We start from the raw sequence: 22,810 nt of genomic DNA, 5'->3' as shown, positions 1-22,810 counted from the left end.
AGAATTCAATCAGAAGCAAACTTCAGCTGTGTATTGAACATGTTTGCACTGAGTCTCCAAAGCTAATGCTAGCTAGCACTCTGCTTTGGTGCACGTGTGTTGCTAAGTTTCCTAGTGGCAGCCAATCAGAATGGGCACCACTACAGAGGAGAAAGACCTGAAACCCTCTCATCTGGATGACCTCTGACCTCCCCCACTTCCACAAGTTGTGTGCAGAGATTAATCATCCATCCACTTGGGGTTTTCCCCAGGAGCTCATCAACCTGTGAAGTTGGAGTCAAACCCACAACCTTTGGATTGAGTCCCAGTCTGTTATCCAGTCCAACCAGTCCAACTGGGACAGGTGACTGGTTCCAGACGGGTCACCAGCTGCGGTTCCTTCAGGTTCTGTTTGAATCCACGTGACTCAGCGCCGAGACTAGCTTCATGTTAGGCTCATGTTTATCTGGAACAGTTAGCAACCGAGCTAGCAGAAGAGTTAGCCAGGTGTTAGCCACCGGTCCTGGCTAACCCGGTTGGGCCCAGTCAGGGATCAGTGGATCTAATGGATGACTGGATCTACTGCAGGAACACTGAGGGTTTTACTGGACCAGAACAAAACTTTTTGGGTTTTTCCAACTGAAGATGCGTCACCCCCCTCTCCTTCTGCCCCCCCTCCCAGTGTTGCGCCATTGTTCCTGCCCCTCACCCCCACATTGGGGCAGAACAAAGGCGGCTCCACAGGGGCACTAAGCTGCTGGCGCGTAGACTCTCTGCTGCTGGTTGCCTTTGTTACCCCAATCCACCCCCCCCCCCCCCCCACGGATCACCCCCCCCCCCTCTTGCCCCCCTCCCTCTTTTTTCTTGTTATAAACTTGAAGCGCTTTCCTCCATTTCTCCTGTAAATTTAACCCCGTCCTCTCCTTCACGCCTCCCTCAAAGCGTGGGGGGAGGGGGGATTAAGGCGCGGGGGGGGGAAGGCGCGGGGGTGGGGGCTTGATGGTTGCTAGGGGCAACCATACGCCAGTACGTCTGGTACGCGTGCGCGAGCGTTGAGGGACCTGCCATCGTCCCGCCAATTTCGAGTCACACAATTGGCTGAGAGAGAAAGAGAGAGGACGACGCACGCGCACGTGAGCGCGCAGGAGAGAGCAGATCAGAGGGGGGAGCGGGGGGGAGAGGGGAGGGGGCGGTGGGAGGATTTAGCGCCAGCAGCGTCTTTTTGCGTCCAACACAACAAGCTCATTACCGAGCTGTGCGCGCCTGGAGACGGATTTACGCACCGAGCAGAAGGAGGTTGGTTCTGTTTTCTTCATCTATTCATCCATCCATCATCCATTTATTCATCCATCCAACCCTTCATCCGTCCATCTATCCATCCATCCGCTCATCCACCCTGTCTGCGGCTCTTTGTTTGCGGCTCTGTGAGCGGCTGGCTGCAGGTTGACGCGGGTAATTAGCCGCTAACGGTGCGGCGGACCCGCTGCGGCGGTTCGGGGTCTCTGTCGGGTCGGATCTCACAGGTTCTGCAGGTTCTGGTCCAGCGGTTCGGCGCGCGCGGCTGCTCCGTGATGTGGAGCAACAGAGTCACGTGCATGGGCTCATCGGGAATATTTGGGAATATTCCTCTGGAATATTTCCCCAGAAACGCACCGAGCGGAAAACCTGCCTCAGCTGGCGCGCGCGCGCGCGTCCCGTCTGGAGAATGGGAGCAGAACCCCACGGCGCGTGGAGTTGTTTACGTGCGTGGACAGACACAATAACAACAATAACCAGGAATGAACCGGGAGCGGCGCGAAACCCGGAGGCGCGTGCAAGAAACACGCACATGGCGGGATCCATCCCAGCCTGCCGGAAAGGAGGTCAGGCTGGAGCAGCGCGGGCTGCTGGGACCCGAACCGAACCGAGCCCTCCATCCGGGAATGGCGAGAATCAGGACCTGATGAATTTTTTATTTTTCCTCAGTGTTTGTGTTTCCGGGTGAAAACATGTCGCCATATTAGGAGGTTCCTCACCCCAAGATGCGGGGGGGGGAGGGGGGGAGGTCATTAGCAATGCAGATTAGCTCCTGCTGAAGCACCTGCTGTGTGGCGCATGCGCTCTGGCTCCCCTCTCTTGCTGGCATCGGGGGCGCCCTTCCCTCCCCCCCACTCTACTGTGACGTAAATAAACAAACAAACAGATAAATAAACAAAGGACAGGAGGACCAATCACAGTCTTCCTGGTCCAGGTTTCTCTGTGAACTTTGACCTTTGAGTCCAGATGACCCAAAAGATGAAACTCGAAGTTTCATCTGAGAAAAATGACGACAATCTTCAGAGGGAAACCAGCAGACAGAAAACACCTGAGGCAGCTTCCCTCCCTCAGCCGGTTTCTGCTGGGGCCCCTGGGGGCCCCGCGCTGCCAGGCAGCCCTCCGGGGGCCCCAGCAGGACATCAGCTGGCAGCGTTGGTGGAAGAGGTGGCATGATGTGGGCCCCTGCACACAGCGGGGGTCTGGTTAGTAGAGCTGAAGCCTGTGGGGTCCCTCAGGGCCCCGTCTGCCGCTCCGCGCTCAGATTACAGATTATGACATCACTTCCAGGCAGATTAAATGTTTCTTTGTCACAGCCGGGTCAGAACTCGTCGTTTTTTCAGATTGGTTTCTATTGGAGGGAAATGAACCGGATCCGTTTGATCCATAAACTCCAGATTGTTGCTTTCTGAAACAGTTGCACTCAATTCTCATCTCCCATCTCTCTGGGATTTCTCCCATTGAGCTGAATTTCTCTGGACGGGTTTCAACCAGCCAATCACAGGACAGAAGCAGGAGATGTGACCGACGCCTTGTGGTTGTAGCTTAGCATCAGGAAGAGAACGGAGCCGTTCAGTCCGCGTTGGCCACACCTCCAAGGAAGAGCAGGAGGAACGATCACGACATTTTCCTCCAGGCAGAGAAGTTGGGGTTGTTTAACTTCCTGTTAGCTTGGTAGCCTCTCCATGTGTCACGGCTAAACATTAGCGATTGGTCGTTTCCAACCTCAGCAGAGGCCACGCCCCCAGGTCTCAGTGGAGCGTCAAGCCGGCGCCGGTTTCAGCTCCAGACGGTCTGCAGCAGGAAACACTGCAGGTTCAGGTCGGAACCATCCAGACTCCTCAGGTCAAGGGTCAAAGGTCCACGCCTTGAGTCTGATTGGTAATGTAGTTTCTTGTTTTATTGTGTCGTATGAATGCGATTAGAAAAATAAACTTGCTGTGATTTCCATTTAACATCAGAGAAGAGAGAAGCTCCCAGTGCATTCTGGGATGTGTAGTTGTAGGGCTGTGTGCCCATCTGACCTCTGACCTCTGACAGCGAACCCTAACCGGCCTGCTGTGGATTATTTCTCCTGAACATTTGACACGAAGCTCCAGGTCTCATTTCCAGCCGGTTGCAGGACGTCGCTGTCCCAGTTTCTCCAGTTTATGCTTCTGGTTCTGGTTCTAATTGGCCCGGTTAATGGGCCGAAGCAGACATGAAGAAATGAATGATGTGAGGAACGAGGACAGGAAGGACGGGGGAGGATGAAGACGGAGACGGGAAAACGATCAGAGAGATGAGGAGGAGCATGGAGAGACCAATAATTGGAAAATATGGAAAACTCGTGGAAAGGACGAAATGTGGAGCACAAGGGCCGGATTGTTGCTGTTTTCTCATCACATGTGGATCATGAGGGTCTCCTTAAATTTGCAGGTTTATCGCTGTGAGCAGGAATGTGAACTTCCAGAGGTCAGGCGTGTTTTCCTGACGCGATCAGATACACAGCAGCCCAGAATAATCCTCAGATTACCAGTTTACATAATCTGATCATATTTTTATCACCTCAGTCAGAGCGCTGGAGTGAACACAGATCGATGAGTGTGATGCTCATCAGGACGGATTCAAACCGGCAACCCAGAGAACAGATGATTTCACACATTTATTGCTGCAGCATCATTTCTGATCTCAGCTGACAGACAGTCATAATGTCTGTCAGCACCCCTTAATGCTGCTGCCCCAAAATAAAGGGCAACTGGATGGCTTCATTAGTCTCCTAATCAGAAAGCAGGATCCATGGTGGTGGCAGCATCATGATGTGGGGATGTCTGTTTGCTTTAATGGGATCTGATCTGAGCGCGCTCAGCAAGGCAGAAAACAGGGAGTTGAATTTAAATGTAAATGAGCAGAAACAGAGAACCCACCTGTCCAGGTGACCCGGGGTCAGCAGAACAGGCACCAGCGCCGCTCCCGACCCAAACGGACGGGAAACGACCTCATGCTGACTTTACTCTAGTGATCAACTCAACATGCTCGTTATGAGTAACAGATTTTAGTTTTCTGCTTTTTCTAGAGTAACACTCAGTGCTGATGCTAGCCCGTTAGCTCGGTTAGCTAGCCGGCTGCAAACATGCTAACCTAGGAACCAGTAACCAACCAGTTAAGGACTGGTTCTGACCCGACCGGTTCTGTTAAAAACTGACAGGATCTTGGTTTCTGGATCTTGCTGTTCATTGGGGTTTTTCAAACTTTTAGCCGTTACTTAGCAACCAGGAGTTAATTTACACTCAACGTTTTTATATTAGTGGCTTTGAGAATTAATGATCTAAACTATTCACAGTCTGATGTGAAAAAACAAAAACTCCAAAATTAATTCTTGTTGTTCATAATCTGCCAGCTAGCACAAATGAGGAAATAAATTATGAAATATAAAGTCTTCAGAAAATATATAATTCAGTTAGATTATTCTTTTCTGTTCTTATGATATTTATCTTGAGCAAACATAGAATTTTTTAACTTCCATGAGAAATAATCCCATGTGCTTCAGAGGCAAAACAGAAGGAAGAAATAAAAACAGGGAAACAAAATGAACTGGGAGCCTTTAGCCTGTTACCCCAAGAGTTATTATCATATAAAATATTAGACATTTATTTCATTTAATCACTTTTTAAAATAAAATAACCTTTTAAAAAAAGATGTCAGTGAACTCTTTAGTCTTCCATAGAAACCTCTCCAGGTTTTTAGCTAAAAAAAAAAAGAGCAAAAACGGATTCAAGAAAAAAATTCAACTAGAGTTTTTATGAAAATTATTCAGAATATCAAAAATACAGGGGAAAAGATTCAATTAACTTGATGATTTGTCTAAAGATTCCTCTCAGTGACACCTGAATGAGAAAATGAAGAACTTGGCGTTTGGTTGTTGAATGTGAGCCGAGGCGTTGCTGGTAAATTCATCTGAAATGTTTCCGATTTCCTTGGTTTCCTTTTATCAGGTTTTCCTCCAGATCTTTGATTCGGATGTTTATCCAATCGTTTCTGACTGCTGCTGTCAGTCAACAGTTGCTCTGTTAGCTGAAGTTTTCTCAGAGAAATAAAACAGCAGATTAATTCAGAGTTCACCTCTGTTGGTTCGGATCCTCGTGACTGTCAACCGGCCTCTGCAGCCGGACAGATTTCTGAGCCAAACCTCTGCAGAACGACTTAAGAGATAACATCAAATCAGCGTTAAGCTGCGGCCATGCGACGCTGCGCCAGCTTCCCAAATCAGCCGTTCCTCCCCGCCGCGAACGCAGGGAAACCGGGTCAGGCTGCAGGACAGAGAGGCGAGCACATGATGGCAGATAAAGGCCTGACTGTGTGAGAGTGAGGAGGAGGAGGGCAGCGTGATGAAGGGGCCTCTGTTGGATCCGGGCTCTGATAATGACGCCACTATGGAGGAAAACACTGTTCCTTTAAACTGGGCCTGATGGGAACACTGGAGCGCCGCTAATTGGTAAAAACAGGAGGAAAGCAGGTGAGGGTCAAAGTTCACAGGCAGAAGCAGGAAGTCTGACAGGAAACTCTGCACTGAATATTCAGAGCGTAATCTGGCCTAATCCAATCCTAACGTTTTCACCATCATCTGGAAGAAGCAGTAAATTAGAGATTAATTTGATTTAAACTGAATAAAAACATTCAGGAAAAACCAAAATCACAAGTTAAGGAAACTAATCCACCTAATGTAAATAATTTCAGTTTTTGTAATTAAACATTTTATGATTCAATATAAAAAAAACATCTTAAAATCTGATTGATCCATGATTTTCTCCTAAATGATGACAAATTTCAACCCAAAACTCTAAATGCTGTGAAACAAATGATAGTTTATATTGTTTTCATGATCATTTTATGATGATTTTTCTGCTTATACTCAATGAAAACTCAAACTTTTAAATCAGAACCTTAAAGAAATGTGAGATTAAAGTCGAAGCTTGTTTTTAAAAGAGTTTTAATCTGAAATTTATCCACAACATTTAATAACGTAAAGAACATAAGAAGATCACATCCGGCTAGCGGCTAACAGCTAACAGCTAGCGGTTAAAGAAGAGTCTGAATTTTGTGGTTTGATCTAAACGATGGAGGTGAGTTCCGGGGTCAGAGGTCGCTGTAGGCGAGACGCGTGGCGCTGACCGCAGAGATCGGACCAGATCGTTTTAACAAACAGTTTCCATGACGCCGGCCTGCAGGAGCTCATTTCATCCAGGAAGTGGATCGGGTCAGAACATTCAGTATATGTTCTGCTGAAATATGAACTATTTCATGAGATGATTTCATCTTTGAGTTCTGTTTTATACAATTACAGCTCCAGAAAGAATCACTATTAATATTTATAGAAAGTTGAGTGGAAGGAAAAATTGTGGCTAAAGTTGAACTAGCAATGGAGATAACTGCAGCCAATATTTCCTGCAAAAGGAGCCCAGAGCAGGAAGTGATGTCAGACGACCATCCTGTCTAAAACATTTATTGATCTGGGATCATATTCTGATGTTTTTATTCTCTGTGAGCCACAACCACAAGATTTATAGTTTCTCTTTCTGAAATTAGAGATAAAAATATAGAATTTTTTACCAAGATCAATTTTTTTTAACTGAACTTTATCTTTAGAGTTTAGTTCAAAACGTTTTTAACTTTAGTTAAAGTTTTATTCTCTAAAAATTCAGCCTGATGTGGTGCAAACCTCCGATTTCATCCCCAGACAGAAACTCATCTGTTTAACTTCAGCTGCAGGGTGTGTGTGTGTGTGTGTGTGTGTGTGTGTGTGTGTGTGTGTGTGTGTGTGTGTGTGTGTGTGTGTGTGTGTGTGAGTAGGAACAGGAGTCCGTTGTGTTAATTCCTCCTCCAGTGGGATGGCAGCAGTTAAACCACAGCAGTCTGTTGTTCTCTAGTTCTTATGGACTCTGAGGCAGCGGAGAACATAGAAATATAAGCGTAGACGTGCAGCAGCAGCGCTAGCAGGCGGTTTGTGCGGCCTCCTGGACTGGATCCAGCTGGAGCGGACTGCTCTGCTGCTGCAGATTAAAGCTCTCTAATACCTTCACACTAAAAGGCCTGCGGGTTCTCAGAGGTCAATCTGCAGCATCAGGTTTAATCCGCAGCAACAACAGCAACAAACTGTTTATCTGCATGGAGCGAGACGATGCTCATCACAGAGAGAGACACACCAGCAAATCACCAAACCACAGAGCAAGAATCACCGTCTACCCCAGGGGTGGGCAGTCCTGGTCCTGGAGGTTCGGCGTCCTGTAACTCTCAGATGTCTCTCTGGTCCAACACATTTAAATCCAACAGCTGAATCTCCTCCTCAGTGCAGTCAGGTTCTCCAGAGTCCTGCTAACAACCTCATTATTTGACTCAGGTGTGTTGAAGTGGAGATGCATCTAAAAGTTGCAGGAGACCTTTAGGCCCTCCAGGCCTGGAGTTGCCCCCCCTTAGTCTACCCTGACCCTTAACCAGTAAAACCAGTTCCTAATTTAAACCATGTTGTCATCATGTTAATCGTGATAGTTATAAATGTCACAGCTTCAAACTAAACTTTTAGTTAATCTGAGTATCTCTAAGCTAATTATTTAGTTAGCTAGCTAACTAGTTAGCTCTGAAATAATTGCTGCTACTGGATCAACTTGAAGCAGGACGGCTCTGAAGCTGCAGCCATGTTGTAAACCTGAGTGAGTGAAGCGGAGCTAATGGACCATCAGGTCCCGCCATGTTGGTTTGATTCTCTTCCACTCTTCCCAGTTCTGACTGGTGTGTTTATACTGGGATCAGTGTCATGACGTCCACAGAGTTCTGCTGCATCTGGACCGGGTTGTTACTTTTCTATGACTGTACCGTTTCCTCGTTCACTTGATCATGTGACTGTCTGGACTGCTGCTCCATGTCGCCCTCTGGTGGTCAGAAAGTTATCAGTCAGAATGAGGGCAAGACGTTTCTCCTCTACAGAGACAAACTGGTTCTGAGCTGCACAGAACCAGTAAGAAACCAGTTCTACAAGAGGTTTGGGGTCATTATGTACGGTGGCTGACAGGTTCAAACAGTGAACAAAATGTAACAGAAAAATGCTGCAGCCATCGGAAGCAAGGGAGGAAATGTCACAAACAGAAATATAACACTCACCTCCAGGCCACCAGGGGGAGCTCTAAATATGCTGCTCATATCAAATACTGTAAAAGTTGGTTTGGAGGATTTGTGTTTGTGAAAGATTTTGTGCTGTTTTTCTGTTTGTACCATTTTGTTTCTATTTTCTTTCATTGCAGCATTTTCAGTCATTTTTTGCAGCGTGTTTTTTCCCGTTTGCCTTAGTTTTTACACTGAAGGAAAATTCACCTCAGTTTGAGTCCATCAGCCGAGTTCCTCCTGAATCAGCTTCATTCATTCATTCATTCATTCATTCATTCATTCATTCATTCATTCATTCATTCATTCATTCAGCACTTAGCAGCTGTTAGCTGTAACATGCTCACAGTGAAAAACTGCTGGACTGGATCAGCACCGCTGGTTCTGCTCTCATGTGGGCTGTGCAGGGAACTGGACCTCGGTACCGGTTTAGTCCTGCAGGGGGCGCTGCAGCTGGCGGCTCTGGCTGGATCTGGTTCCAACCTGTTAGCAGAAGCTGTGATGTGACCTTGATCAGTTCTGGGTTAATAATGATAAAAACATCAGAGTTCATATCTGCAGCCGAATTAAACGGCTTATAAAAACTGGAGGAAGAGAGGAAGAGGAAGAGGAAGAGGAGAGGAGATGGAAGGAAAAGATGAGACATTTGTGAAGAGAAATGAGAGGAAGAGGAGGAAACCAGACGGAGGTGAAGAAAACCAGACAGACGACAGGAAAACAGACGATTCGCAATCAGCCCATGTCTGCACCACTCCTCCTCCTCTTCATCATCCTCCTCTTCATCGCCCTCCCTCCATTTTGTCCTCCGTCTGATGGAGCTTCAACACCTCAGGGCTTCAGCCTCACATCTGACGCTGCAGCCAATCACCGTCTGCCAAGACGCACAAAACCCAAACCAGGGGAGGGGGGTGGGGGGCTCTGCTGCTTAATAACCGATTAATATCCAGGGTCAGCCTCTCTAATGATCTGATGCAGCTTATGGAGCAAATCTATGGCGTCATAGTCTGAGTTATGACATCATCTTTGGGCTGATTATTTTGTTACATTAATAAATAAAATAATCCACAGAACTGCAGCAGCTGACGCGAGGAGCTACAAAAGTTTTAGCCTTTGCTTGGGAAGTAAATGGATGGAAACACATTTCCTGTCTATGTGACCCCGCCTCTTGCCCTTTGACCCCTGGAGAGAGGCACCAGCCCCCTGGCGGCCCCACCAGGGATAAACGTGTTGGATGATGGATGGAAACACTAAAGAAGTCGGTGGATGCTCCCATCCACTGCAGGATCTGCGCCTTCCCAGAGGCACCAAACTTGCAGGCAATTTTTATAATGTTTACCTCACATGACCAATCAGCTGATCAGCGTTTCCCCAGACCTTCCCGTAATGCTCCAAACCGCGTCGAAAAGCAGGAAGCATTTGACAGGAAGATAGCAACGCATTCCTGAAGTCATCTCCATTCTTCTGCGATGTATGCTCCATGCTAGCTAGCAATCTTTACTTCCTGTTTGTCCCAGCACTAACCCTAACCCTAACCCCACAAACATAACTGGTGGATTCGCTCCAAACCATCAGACAGAAACGCGGCTAACAGTCTCAATACACAGGAGGCGACTTCGCGCTCTCCTTTCCTCCCTATGGATCTATGAGCTGCTAGCCGTCCTCCAGCAACATTCAAACACATAGACGTGGGCTAGCAACGTAACACTGGACAGTTGTTCAACTTTGTTGCTGTTGGGTCCTGTGTGTTGTGTTTGCTCCGAGTGACGGAAAACTTTCACCTTTCCTAACATGCCTTGCTTCCTGAGCGTTTTTGGTCTTGTGACACTTTAAAGGTTTGCTCCAAATTAGCATGCTAGCTGGATGGAAACATGTCCGATCAACAGCTGTTCTGCTGAGCGTCGTCCATGTCGTCTCACTGAAACAACGCAGCTGCAGGAAGAGAACTGGCGTTTGTCTGCTTGAAGAATCTTCTTTGCTGAGTCATGATTCAGCATCCACTCTGAAAATGCTCCATTTACAACCCAAACAACGACGAATTGGAGGCGTTTCAGTGTTTCTGCCTCAGTCAGGCCGTAAATCAGCCTGTGAAACAGCAAACCAGTCAACCGTCAACAGGAAGGCAGAGCAGCCGCTGAGCGATGGAGCCGCTCAGGCACTGTGGGATTATCTGGAGCATGTGATGGATGTGTTTACAGCCCCGCCGCTCGTCTCCACCTGAGAGCCTCCCTGCTGCAGGCGGCTTCCCTTTCTCACCTCCGTCAGACAGACGGTGCTCGCCCGGCGCGTGACTCATCAGCCTCTGATTCATTCATTCAGGCGCTGCTACTACCACTGCTTACGGAGAGTGGCGGAGCATCTTCTGCTCGAAGCAAACAGGCCGCCTGCAGACAGAGGCAGAAATGAGGGACTCAGGGAAGAGTTCACTTTACCAACAAGCCGGGAGGAAAAGGTTCAATTCCCGCCAGAAGAGCCGGTGGTCGTTGCTCCTCTGCAGGACGTGTCAGTCCTCCAGAAAGAACCGGGACAGTTTAGTCTACAAACACCCGACCCCTAGAGACGGAGACTTTTTAGACACTTCAGATCTCAATTGGACCGATTGCAGGACTCCAGAATCCCGGACCGAGCCAAACCTCAGGTCTGTTACTGACTGACTGACTGACTGACTGACTGACTGACTGTGCCTTCCACACCTCAGAGCTTCAGTCCTCCAGTGTTTCCAGTTTGTCGGTGACTGTGGTCCAAACTACCTTCAGATTGACTGGATCCAGCTGCGTAGCTACAAACTGACCTTTCACCTTCCTCTAATCCTTCACTCCCCTGACAGACTGAGGATGTCTGATGGTCACTTCATCAGTCTTTCATTTGCCAATAATTCCCAGTAACTATTTGATAGACTGTCCTTCCCCCTGTAGCTCAGCGTTTCCCTCCCCGCTCCTGAAGCCACCATGCCCTGAATGTCTTAAATGTGCTTTGATTTTAATTGATGGCTGATTAACAGGCTTTTGTTGAGCTGCAATCAGCTGAATCCAGTGTGTTAAATCAGGGAAACATCTAAAACCTGCAGGGTTCTAGGGCTGGGAAACGCTGCTGTCCTCTAGCTGGTAGAAATGTAAGGAAGGACTTTGTGGACCAGCGGTTCCTGCTGAGATCAGGAGTATCTAAAATTGATTCATGGATTGATTAATCTACTGACTTATTTCCATAGAGAGTACATATGTTTTTAGATCCCAATTTACTGTTGATGGATCAAATCAGCCGCTTTCCTCGTGATTGACTGTTTGGTGAAACAGCAGGTCATCATTTTGGGCCGAAGCTAACGACTGGCAACGGTTCTGGGTCGTAACAGATCGACCAGCAGCAGCACTTTGACGTAGGTTTAATAAAGATCCGACAGTCGATCCTGTTTTACTCAGGAAACCCGCTGCAGGTCTTCCTGGGTTTAGCCGCAGAGAAACGACTCCTTCAGGCTGATTCCCAACACTGTTCCTGACTTTCTGAGAGGAAAGGAGGACAGAGTCGGCGTGTTCACACACCGAGCTTTAACTTCTCCAAGTGTCACTTGTTCTGGAAACATCGTAATTGCATTGCATTCCCTGTCGAGATCCTCCCTTCATTCCACATTCAAAGCACGGCCTAGTCGAGACTAATTGAGTGTCCGTGGTGTCGATTCAGACTATTAACCATCTGTTCCTCTCCCCCCTCTCTCCTCACCCTTCTCTTCTCCACAGGAGTTTGGAGGACTAGTAGGATGCTGAGTGCGTTTCCTCCTCGCCACTGCTCTCCATGACCTGAGAGCGCTGCCGCACAGGAGGAACCCAGCCCCAGAAAGTCACAGAGGAAGAGGAAGGAAGAAGGTCAAGGAAGGAAGTTCAGCTCTGATTACTGTTTTCCCTTTCTGAGATGGCGGCGACTGAGGTCAGTGCGGCGCCAGTGGTCCAGGAAGATGGGAAAACCCCAGAAAGCAAGCCAGCCGAGGTGGAGCAGCCAGTCCAAACCGCAAACGCAGAGACTGTCGGCAGCGAAGTGGTGGAGAACGACGGTTCGGCGGTCAACAGCGAGGCGACGGAAAACCAAGAGACTGTGAACAATGACACAGCCGCAGCCGAGGAGGCCGGCGGTGAAGAGGAAGGAGCAGCAGCAGGTGGGGAGGCGATTCCTCCTCAGAGCTCAGAAAGCACCTCTTCCACCGAGACCAAGACCTCCTTCCTTGACTCCTTCCTCAACAAGAGCGGCCTGGGGAAGGTGATGGCAGGCAGGAAGAAGAAGGAACACGCCGCGGCCACAGGGGGAGCTGAGGAAGCCGCCGAGAAGGACGGAGAAAAAGCAGGAGAGGAAGGAGCGGAGGCCGAAGGAGGAGCCGAAGGAGGAGCAGAGGGACAGGCGGCAATGGACAAGCCTGCAGAGAACGGAGAGAAGGAGGAGGAGAAGAAGAGCAAAACTGCAGAGACCAAATCCACCGTCCGCGATCTGATCCGGAAGCCCGTGGCGAGGATCTTCTCCCATCGCAGCACCGAGAAGAAGGATGGTGGCGCGGCGGAGCCCGAGAAGCAGGTCAAAGTCCGGTCTCGGTCCCTGGACCGCCTGGAGGACCCAGAAGCGCTCAACGCCATGGCGGACGCCCCGGCGGAGGAGGGCGGAGCGGCGGCAGGAGCAGAGGGAGAGCAGAAAGCTTCGTCCTCGACTACCAAGCACATGAAGCGCTGGCACTCCTTCAAGAAGCTCATGGCTCAGAAGACACACAAAAAGAGTGGCGGCGGCGAGGATGGGAAGGAGGAGGGAGCAGAGGGAGAAGCAGGAGGCGGAGACTCCTCCACCCTGGACTCCAAGGAGTCCGGTCACAAGCGTTGGAAGCTGAAACGCTCCTGGACCTTCCAGGGTCTGAAGAGGGACTCGTCCGTGGTGGGCATCAGCGCCAAGGCCAAGGGCTCGGACAAAGAGTCTGCCGACAAAACAGAGGAGGGCGCAGGGGAAGGAGAAGAAGAAGAGGAGGGGAAGGCTGAGGCAGGAGCCGAGGAAGCGAAGACGGAGGAGGAGAAGGCCGAGGGAGGCGAGGAGGAGAAGGTGGCGGGAGCCGGGACAGTGACGCAACACGCCAACGAGATCTGGACCTCCTTCAAGAAGCGTGTCATCCCCAAGAGCAAACGGGCCAACACAGAGTGCGTCCCTACTGGTGAGGAGGACGCCACTGCAGCCTCTGGTGAGAAAACAGGAACTAACATCCTAAAATCCAACAGCTACACCAGCTAGCAGCGGTGCTTCATACGCAGGAGATGTTAGTCAAACTAAACAGCAGCTCAGTTTAACTGTCAGGCACGGTGGTGGAGGAGTGATGGTTGGGGTTGGTTTACCTGGCAGTCATGGAGTGGACTTGATGGTTTCCACAGCCAGCTGGGTCATGGGGTTCATGTAGTTTTCAGTCACAATGTTTTTGTTTCGGTTTCTTGACTGATTCTGTTTAAAACTCAATGATTTCTACATGAACTGATACGTAAACGTGTGTGCTTTGTTTAAAAAATCACTCAGATGTGAAGGAGTGATCCGTCTGTCTGAGGTGAAATTCAGTAGATCTCCACTCGGGTTGTTCCCGTTGGAAAGGCTCTTTAAAGACGTCGGAGCTCGTCCGACTGGCGCGCTGAAGGCTTGACGGGTTTGAAACAGCCGGACTCCAGGTATCATCCCAGTGGGACGCCGCTGCAGAGCTCTGGGCTCAGGCTGAGTCTGAGTCCACGCCGTTCCAGGGAGGTCGAGGCTCACCGGCTCGCAGGGAGCTGATGTAGTTCAGCATGTCATCCAGTAAAATATTTACTGTGTGAAATTCAAATTTTACAGACGCTCCAGTCAAAATTAGCTTTTGGCTGCATAAAAGGAAGGAGTGACAGAAAACAGGATGCTGGTCGGATGTTCCTCAGTAGGCTGTAACATCTAATCAACTCTCTGTAAACCAATCAGCTTAAAATCTGTTAATCATCAAAACCACCGCAGAAACAGCCAACCTCCGGCAGCGGGCAGCAGCCTGGAAGAACGGGTCGACCTCGGTACCAGCAGCCGCGGTTCCATCCAACCGCCATGCAAACGTTCAAATGTCGCAAAAACGGATAAAAGAAAAAGGCAAATTGGTCGATTTCCATCTGCTGGTTAGGAGCCAATCAGTCAGGCTGAACAGAGTGTGATGTCATCAGATGTTGATGCTACACATGGCTGGAATAAACAGGAAGTAGAAGTTACTAACAGGAAGGAGAAGTTGCTAGCTAGCATGAACCAGAGAGAGTCCTCCCCTCCCTGCTGAAGGTTTGTAATTTGAGATTTTTCAGAGTTTGGTGCCTCTGGTAAGGCACGGACCCAGCAGTAGAGGGGAAAGTTTGCTGTGTCAGAAATGATCCTGTAAATGTGTTTCCGTCTTTAGCGCATTAGCTCTTTTTTAGAAAAGCCAAAAATTGCCTGAAGTGACTGAGGAAGTCATTTTAAATTGTGCCATTTCTATCAATTTTTTCTAATGCGATACGTTAAAATGTGAATAAAAACTGTTAATGGGAAAACGGCTAATGATTCAGACTCAAAGAACCGTCTGGATCGGCTGACGGGCGGTTCTGAAGCTGGAGCGGTTCCCTGCTTTGGATCACGCTGCAGCTTGAAAGAATAAAAATGTTTCCAATGTTTCACGCAGCGATCGGTCCGCTCCCTGACCAGTTCAGTTCTGTTTCTACAGCTTAGATTGAGTCTCTGAACTCCTGAGACTCCACAAGGCAAAGCAGTTCCAGGGGAGGAGTCGCCACGAAGCACCATCAGCCAATCAGAGGCAAGCGTCCGGTAACAGGGCAGCTATGCTACAGGTTTTCTAAACATCCTGCAACCCTGATCTCTAAAAGCTGCGGCTGTTTTCACATTCGGCCATTTTCCTGTGAGCTCTATAATCATTAAATCAACACTGACAGTTAAAACTATTCATGAATTATTTCAAAGCTTTCTGGATTCTCCGGACAAAACCTTCATGGGTAAGAAGCAGCGGTGAGCACACTTCCATTAATCCGCTAATAGGTGAGCTAATTTTTTGTTTGGCACTGTAGCGATTTTGCTAACTTTGAAAACATCTAGCACACTTAGCTTCGCCTAAATTAAAGGTTCTGCTTTCTTTTCTGCTGCCTAAGATTTTAATACTTAAACTAGTGGTGGGAAACGTTTGCTAATTTGTAAATGGGCTAATAGTAGAGCTAATTTTTAGCCTTTTTGCTAATTTTGAAAACATTCCGCATACTTAGCTTCCCATAAAATACATTTTCTGGATAAATCCTGAAAGCGCTAATTTACTTGGCTGTTTTATAAACTGTCAGTTGAATAAGGTTTGACATCCGTGTTGAATGTTAACAAGCAGTTCAGTTTCCTCTCCTGATACAGTGCAGCAAAAGACTCTTATTTTCTACCCAGAATGCATTGCTGTGCAACAGTAAACTGTTCAAATCTGCTAATGTTAGCATGCTTTCTGACCAAAGCCCTACTCCGGCCAATTAGGCTAAGGTAGTAACAAAGAATTTAGCGCTTTAGCATTAGCAGAGCTAGTGTTTATCAGCAGTGTGTTAGGGTTAGCGCAGCTAGCTGCTAAGAAGCTTGCTCTACAGAAAGGGTCATTCAAAATAATCCAGACAAAGAGAACTGCAGTCTTCTTTGGTTCAGGTTTCCATCCAGTCGGTTATTAAAACACTCGTTACTCCAGAAGTAACTGGTTAGCTAACGTTCCTCCATTTCCTGCGCAGGTGAGGAAGCAGCCGCAGAAGAAGGTAAATCAGCCAAGGCCAAGCGTTCCCACTTTGGCCGTGCCGTTTCCCTGAAGAACTTCATCATGCGGAAGGGCAAGTCCAGCAGCGTGGACCACGGCGAAGGCGCCAAGGAGGAGGAGGAGGAGCAAGAGGCCGCCGAAGGAGGAGACGCCTCAGAGGAGGGCGGCGCTGACGGTGAGGCCGCCGCAGCGACCCAGGAGAGCAACGACAAAGAGGCCGAGGAGAAGACTGCGGAGAGTGGAGGCGAGGCAGCGGAGGAGCCGGAGAAGACGCCGGTGGAAGCGGCGGAGACCAACGGTGAGACGGGCTGCTCCAACGGCATGGCGGAGGAGAACGTCACCGAGAACCACCAGGAGGAGGAGGAGCAGATGAAGAACAGCAGCCCCATGAAGAAGAGCAAGGAGGGCGTGAAGGACGACGCCAACGCCAAGATCATCAACGCCACAGCGGCTGTGAACAGCGGTGAGTTGGAGCGCATCGGCCGGGACTCTGACGAGCCTCAGAGCGGCCGCGAAGGAGGAGGAGCTAACAGCAAGCGGCAGCAAGACGCAGAGCGAACAGACAGCAGCAGGAAGCAAGGCAGCCATGTTGAATCCAAGCTAGCGCTTACCGAGAGCAGGGAGGAAGAGAAGGAGGAGGGGGGAGAGGCAGAGTCTCCCCAAAATGGAGGCTGTGACCAGGGAGGCAGGGGGGAGGAAGAGGAGGAGGAGATGAGGAAGAGGGACCTCCGAGAAGCAGCCGTGGCTATCGTTCAAACTGTGATGTCAGCAGCTACCGTCCAATTAGAGAGGGAGCTGAGCATCGACAACAGCTTCAATGGCCATTACAAAGTTAGATACTGACGACACAAACATGCTCCTTATATTCACACTTTACTGCACATAATTATAGTCACATTAAAACACTTTCACGTGATAAAAGTTACGTAGCACAAGCATGAACTCACGGCTTTTAGGTTTCTATGGCAACATGGAAAGAGGTTTACACCCGATCTACAACTTTAAGGCCAGTTTTAGACCCGGTTCTGATCAGTTCTGATCGGTTCTGATCACCTTTTTATAGCAGCAGCAGTGAATGGAAGCAGCTCAAAGTCAGTTTCCTCCTCAGAGTTTATCTTCACTACAGACTTTAAAAAAACAGATTTTTAGATTTCCACCACATTTCTAAGAACAGCTGGTTTGGTGCTTCATCAGAACCAGAACAACAAAGTGTCATGAATCCATAAACCACTTTATAGATAACATAAAGCTCCGTATGTTCAGGTCCAGATCAAACAGCGGTCAGCATCGCAAATCCTTTTATCTCACTGTGCGTGCGTTAGCGACACGTCGTAGCCTTGAGTCTAGAGAAGAAAAAGAAAAACAATAATTTGTGTTATTTAGCCGGTCATATGAGAAAAACATGGCAGTTCATTTTAGCTAGCTAACTAAATATTTACTATGCTAAGTAAATATTTGGCTCAAACCTAAACATTTATTTAGAAAGCCAAATATTTAGCTCAATGTTAAATATTTATGTCAGAGCTAGCCTAATGTTTAGCTAGCTCTGAATTAGCTCATCCTTTAAGCTGCAATGTTGTTCAGGAAAAGAGGGAAACAACGATAAAGTTGTGATTCAAAGCGATTTGAAAGCTGGAGTTTAATTAAAGGTTTCAGAAAACACAACTTTTATTTTGATAGTCCAAGTGAATCTGTATATTACCTGAATATTTATATGTAAGCTCAATAATTAGCTTCAGTCTAATATTTAGTTTGCAACTGTGGAATATATATATATGAATAACATGATGAAAATATGGCTTTGAAAAATGAACCAATTATTTTTATTATGACAGGATGAATAATCATTTTGGCTGATAATTTTTGACAGAGTACCTTCACAAACGGCGAGGAGACGCCAACTTTAACTCCACTAGAGTTAGCTGCAAGCTTTTACTGCAGCGGTTTTGTATTTGAAAACGTATGCTAATGCTAACGTGAGAGAGATGAGTGAACCTTAAATTCATATTTATTTTCATGTGTTGTTTAAAGTTTGTTATTTCCAGTATTTCAATTTTTTTTCAATCAATATTTAAGTATTATAATATTATATTATGTCAGGTTGCTTATATGCTTTGCTGAGAAGCGTTCAGCTGAAGGGCTGCTGCCACAGGGCAACACCTTCACCGGGGCGACCAGAATTTCAAACAGGCCTGATTACTGATGGGAAGTCGGTCGTGAAGTTTTACCACCATTGTGCTACGCAATGGATGACACATGATTACTTTGACAAAAATGTGAGTTTATGCCCAGCTTTACATGAAAGCCTCTTATTTCACCAAAACTCGGGTTGTTCTGCTTTGAAAAACATTAAATTCTGATTTATTAATTCAGTGATCTCAGTTACAAATGAAATATTATTTTTAAAGTTCAGATGTTCAGGCAAAAATAAAATCAAAACGTTCTTATTTGATAGTTTGGATTTATAGATATCCATCTTACAAAATGAGTTTTTAAAGACAATGAATGTGAGAATAGTTATTTTTTTATGAAAACTCCACAGATAATCAGACGGTGGGATCATTTATACTGGTTAAAAGTGTTTAATCTGAGCAATGCTAGCAGTTTCCCTCTGCTTCCAGTCTTTATGCTAAGCTATGCTAACCTGGACACTATGAAGTCTTTATGCTAAGCTAGGCTAACCTGGATGCTATCCAGTCTTTATGCTAAGCTAGGCTAACCTGGATGCGATCCAGACTTTATGCTAAGCTAGGCTAACCTGGACGCTATCCAGTAGGGTGACCATATTTTACTTTGGGAAAACCAGGAAAACCTGCTTGGGGGGGGGTGTTGGTGAAACCAGGACAACCTGGAGCAGGGAGGGGGGGGCGCTCTAAAAGCAGGGAAACTTCATACATTTGCGCTTTGGGATGTTGTTGGCGCACTGACAGCCACGCTATCTATCTTCTGATTAAGAACATGGCTGCCCGCACTGATGCAGCTCAGGGATTACGTGACATGCAGCGCAGGGCCCTAGTGCCTGTAAATTTAATGGTCCAATGAAGGAAATTTAAAAAAACAGGACATTTCCTCACTTTCTAAAAAAAACCCGGGACGCCCGGGACAGGACGTGAAATACGGACATTTGGTCACCATACTATCCAGTCTTTATGCTAAGCTAGGCTAACCTGGACGCTATCCAGTCTTTATGCTAAGTTGGCTAACCTCAGAGCAGCTAAAGGTGATGGACAGAAACAGCTGCTGATGGAAGCCAGACTCCGGCGCCGGCAGCAGCTTTCAGACCACAGGAAGCTTTTTTCTCAGGAAGTCGTTCAAACAGAAACAGCGGCTTCTGACTGACAGCAAACGGTCTGAAAACACAAACTAGCCAAACGTTTCCGTCACTCTGTGAGGTCTGCTGAGGGAGCGCGTTCCTTTCCGCCGACTCGGCGCTCCGTTTTTGAAGCTTTTCTGTGGTTGCCACCTGCTCAGGGCGACCTCTGACCTTCCTCCATTATTATGGTTGTCACCTCCTCTCCATTCAGACTGCTGCGCGCGGCTCGCCGTCCAGCGGCGCCTGCTTTCATCCCAACATGCTCAGCCGGCGCTGCAGCAACGTTTCCCGCAGGCTGTTAGTGACGTGTTGCTAAAGGGGTTTAGCTGTTTCTGTAACTTTGTTCTGTCCCAACCTGCAGATGTTGCAACGTTTCATGATGTATTTTCTCTATTTGTACACCAAACAGGAGAGAATCTACAGCATTCAGATACAAGTTATTATTTTAAATCAATTAAAAGGGCATTTTACCCTCCAGGTCGGAGATGTAAGAGCAGAACTAGCTTCCCTTCGTTGTACTGACTTTGACAGCAAAGAGACAACAACAGTCTGAAGGAACGATTGTCATTCCTGAAAAACATAAATCCTCCACTCCAGACTCAAGTACCGGGTTAACTTGGGCAAATGCTGAGTTAGTTGGCTGTTTGTAAAGCTTCTTGAAGCTGAATTAAAGTGAATGAAGTTAGAAAAACAAAGATTACACTCAGTTTTTCATATTGTTGGCTGGTGTTCCAGGCAAAGCTGCAATCCAGAAATAGTTCAGATAGCTGTACGTTATTTGTTTGGTTTTCTTCCTAAGTCTTCTTCCATGACAAACTTTACCTCAGAAAAAACGTTTTGATTTATTGAAATCATTAGATGTACAACTGCAGACTGTTTTTATAGTTGATCTTCCTTCTAGAGCTTCCAGGTGTCAAACTCCAGTCCTCCAGTCGCTGTCCTGCAGGTTTTAGATGAGCCACAGGTACAAAACACTGGAATGAAACGGCTTCATTCCTCCTCCTTGTGTAGATCAGTTCTCCAGAACCTTAATGACCTAATTATTCTATTCAGGTGGTGCAGCAGAGGCACATCTAAAAGCTGCGGGACACTGGCCCCCGAGGACTGGAGTTTGAGACTCCTGGACTAGAGCTTCCAGGTGCCAGTAGCTGCTAGCTGTAAATAGCTAACTAGCTGTGACCATCAAGCTGTCATTGGCGGTCAAAATTAAAGCTTTATTCACAATCTTCCATCAGTTAAAATGAACTGGTAGCAGTTACATTCAACTAGCTAACAATCTTTAGCTTAATATTTAGATCTATAGAAAAAAAATCTGAATATTTGAAAGGGAAACGCAAGTCGATCAAAGACTGATCTGATATTAACAAAGGCTTGCTAAACATCTTATGGTAGTTGAATTAACTACATAGCTGTTAGCTTTAGCAAGCTAAATAGCTGAAGTTGTGGTACTCCACTTTTTAATGAAGGAAAGAAAATTAAAGTCACATCAACAGATGAGAAAAATCTAAATCAAAATTAGCCTTTTAAAAATAAGTCTTTTAAAACCTTCCAGGCCTCGCACTCAGCAGCAAGAGGTTAGCTGTAACTAGCTAACTAGTCCTAACTTACGTAGTTAGCTTTGCGTCTGCAGTGAAGGACATCAAAAGAGTCGATCAATGTGACATTAAAGTGTCACAAGAGCTTTTCAAGAGTTTCAGCACCTAAACGTAGCTACTAGTTGTTAGATTTAAATAGCTAACCAGCTCATATAGTTAGCTCAGTGTTTATGTTGAAAGAAGAAAGCTTTTCAATGGGACATCAAGATTGATAAGTGCATCAATAAATAGTTAATAGCTGACTAGCTGCACCCGCATGGTTAGTTTGTAGTGAATTGATCAGTGAATTATTGAACAGAGTTCAGACTTCTGTCATCTCAGGTTTATTTTTCTGTCAGGATCTAAACTTGGTCAGATTTCAGGCTGAGGCTTGTTTCTCTGAAGTGATGAATAAAAGGAGAGAAGCCGATTCAGACGCTGCTCTTCATGCTGAATGTGATGATAATCCTCCATGCTGGTTTTTCTTTCTGTTTCCTTTAACACTAAAAAACTAACAACACTAGAGACCGACATCTGTACTAAACCACTAAACTCACATCTAATCTTTTTGTATGACTGCTTTTATTCTATTTTAATACATTTTTTCAATCTCTTTTGTTATCATTTGCCAGACAAAAAGGCGGGAAACGTGTGAGGCCAAACAAAGAGGATTAAAACTGCCCGGGATTCGCTGAGCAAGGAGCTCTGAGCCCCGCCCCCAACTCTTCCTCCTCCTTCTCCTCCCTCCATCCCTCCTCTTCCTCCCGAATAATCGGAGCAATCACGTAAACAGATCACCACGGTGAGAGACAGTCGGAGCGAATGAGAGGGATGCAATTCATGTAGATGAGAAGTAAAAATACTTCCTCAGAAAGCAATAATTCACCCCACCTTCATCCGTCGCCCGGGTCATGCAGACTAAACGTGCATCCTGTTTTTTTAACTTTTTCTTTGCTTGTCTGTGAGATTTTATAATGTCTACGAGAGAAAAGAAAACGCAGAAATGTAAAAAACCCTCCTTTAGCTCCTCCCCACCTCAATCACTGCCGACGTCTGATTGGTGGATTTAAATGTGAAGGAAACAAAAAACAAAAGAAGAAAAAAGACTCTTAGTTTTATATTGACGACCAGTTTTGTTTGTAGTCCCCTCCCTCAGCCCCAGTCTTCCCATTGCTCCCAGTAGATGAGGACTGCCCCCCACCACTGCACCGTCTTCAGCTCTGTGTGTTTAATGTTTTAGACTGTTTTATTGTGTATATGGAATAAAAAGAAAAGCAAAACAGCTTTGATTACTAAAGTCAAAATGTTTCTTTCTTCTTGTTTTCCTGTTTGGTTTTTGATTCTTTGTTTTTTAAAACGCCATCTTCTCACTGTTACATCTGACAATATGCTGTAATTAATAAAACAATAAAAAGCAACAATAATAATGATAACGATGATAATGTTTTGTTGGTCCAAGTTTTCACATGTCTGCTAGCAAATTGTCAAGAAAAAGATAGAAAAATAAAGACTAAAATCTAACAACTAAACTGCAAGTCACTCGGTGTGTTTCTGTTTGGGGGCGGGGCCTGTTCCGATTGGTCGGCCGCTAATCTGCGTATCAATAATCCCGTTACGTAATGGGCGGAGTGAGGCGAGATTCCTTTGTACTGAAGAAGATCTGTGAGTATTATGGGATGTTGCAGCTCCACATGCCAGACGCTTCACACCTTTTATCTGCTGCTGTTTTCTTTATGTAATGAAAAC

General features: G+C 46.8%; 1 protein-coding gene across 1 annotated transcript; it reads left to right on the top strand.

The window, feature by feature from the left end:
* Positions 1-1,166: 1,166 nt before the first annotated feature.
* Positions 1,167-22,593, top strand: LOC102236883 (sarcalumenin-like). The gene is made up of 4 exons (XM_005816177.2): positions 1,167-1,275; positions 12,135-13,603; positions 16,155-16,640; positions 21,697-22,593. Exons 2-4 carry the CDS (start codon positions 12,307-12,309, stop codon positions 21,717-21,719), a joined length of 1,806 nt encoding a protein of 601 aa, XP_005816234.1. The 5' UTR covers positions 1,167-1,275; positions 12,135-12,306; the 3' UTR covers positions 21,720-22,593.
* The last annotated feature ends 217 nt before the right edge of the window (positions 22,594-22,810 follow it).

This window comes from Xiphophorus maculatus, chromosome 18 (genome assembly GCF_002775205.1).
Source record: "Xiphophorus maculatus strain JP 163 A chromosome 18, X_maculatus-5.0-male, whole genome shotgun sequence".
In the NCBI taxonomy this organism is placed as follows: domain Eukaryota; kingdom Metazoa; phylum Chordata; class Actinopteri; order Cyprinodontiformes; family Poeciliidae; genus Xiphophorus; species Xiphophorus maculatus.
The sequence above is the reverse complement of the archived record's forward strand: the minus strand, read 5'-3'. Positions and strand labels throughout refer to the sequence as shown.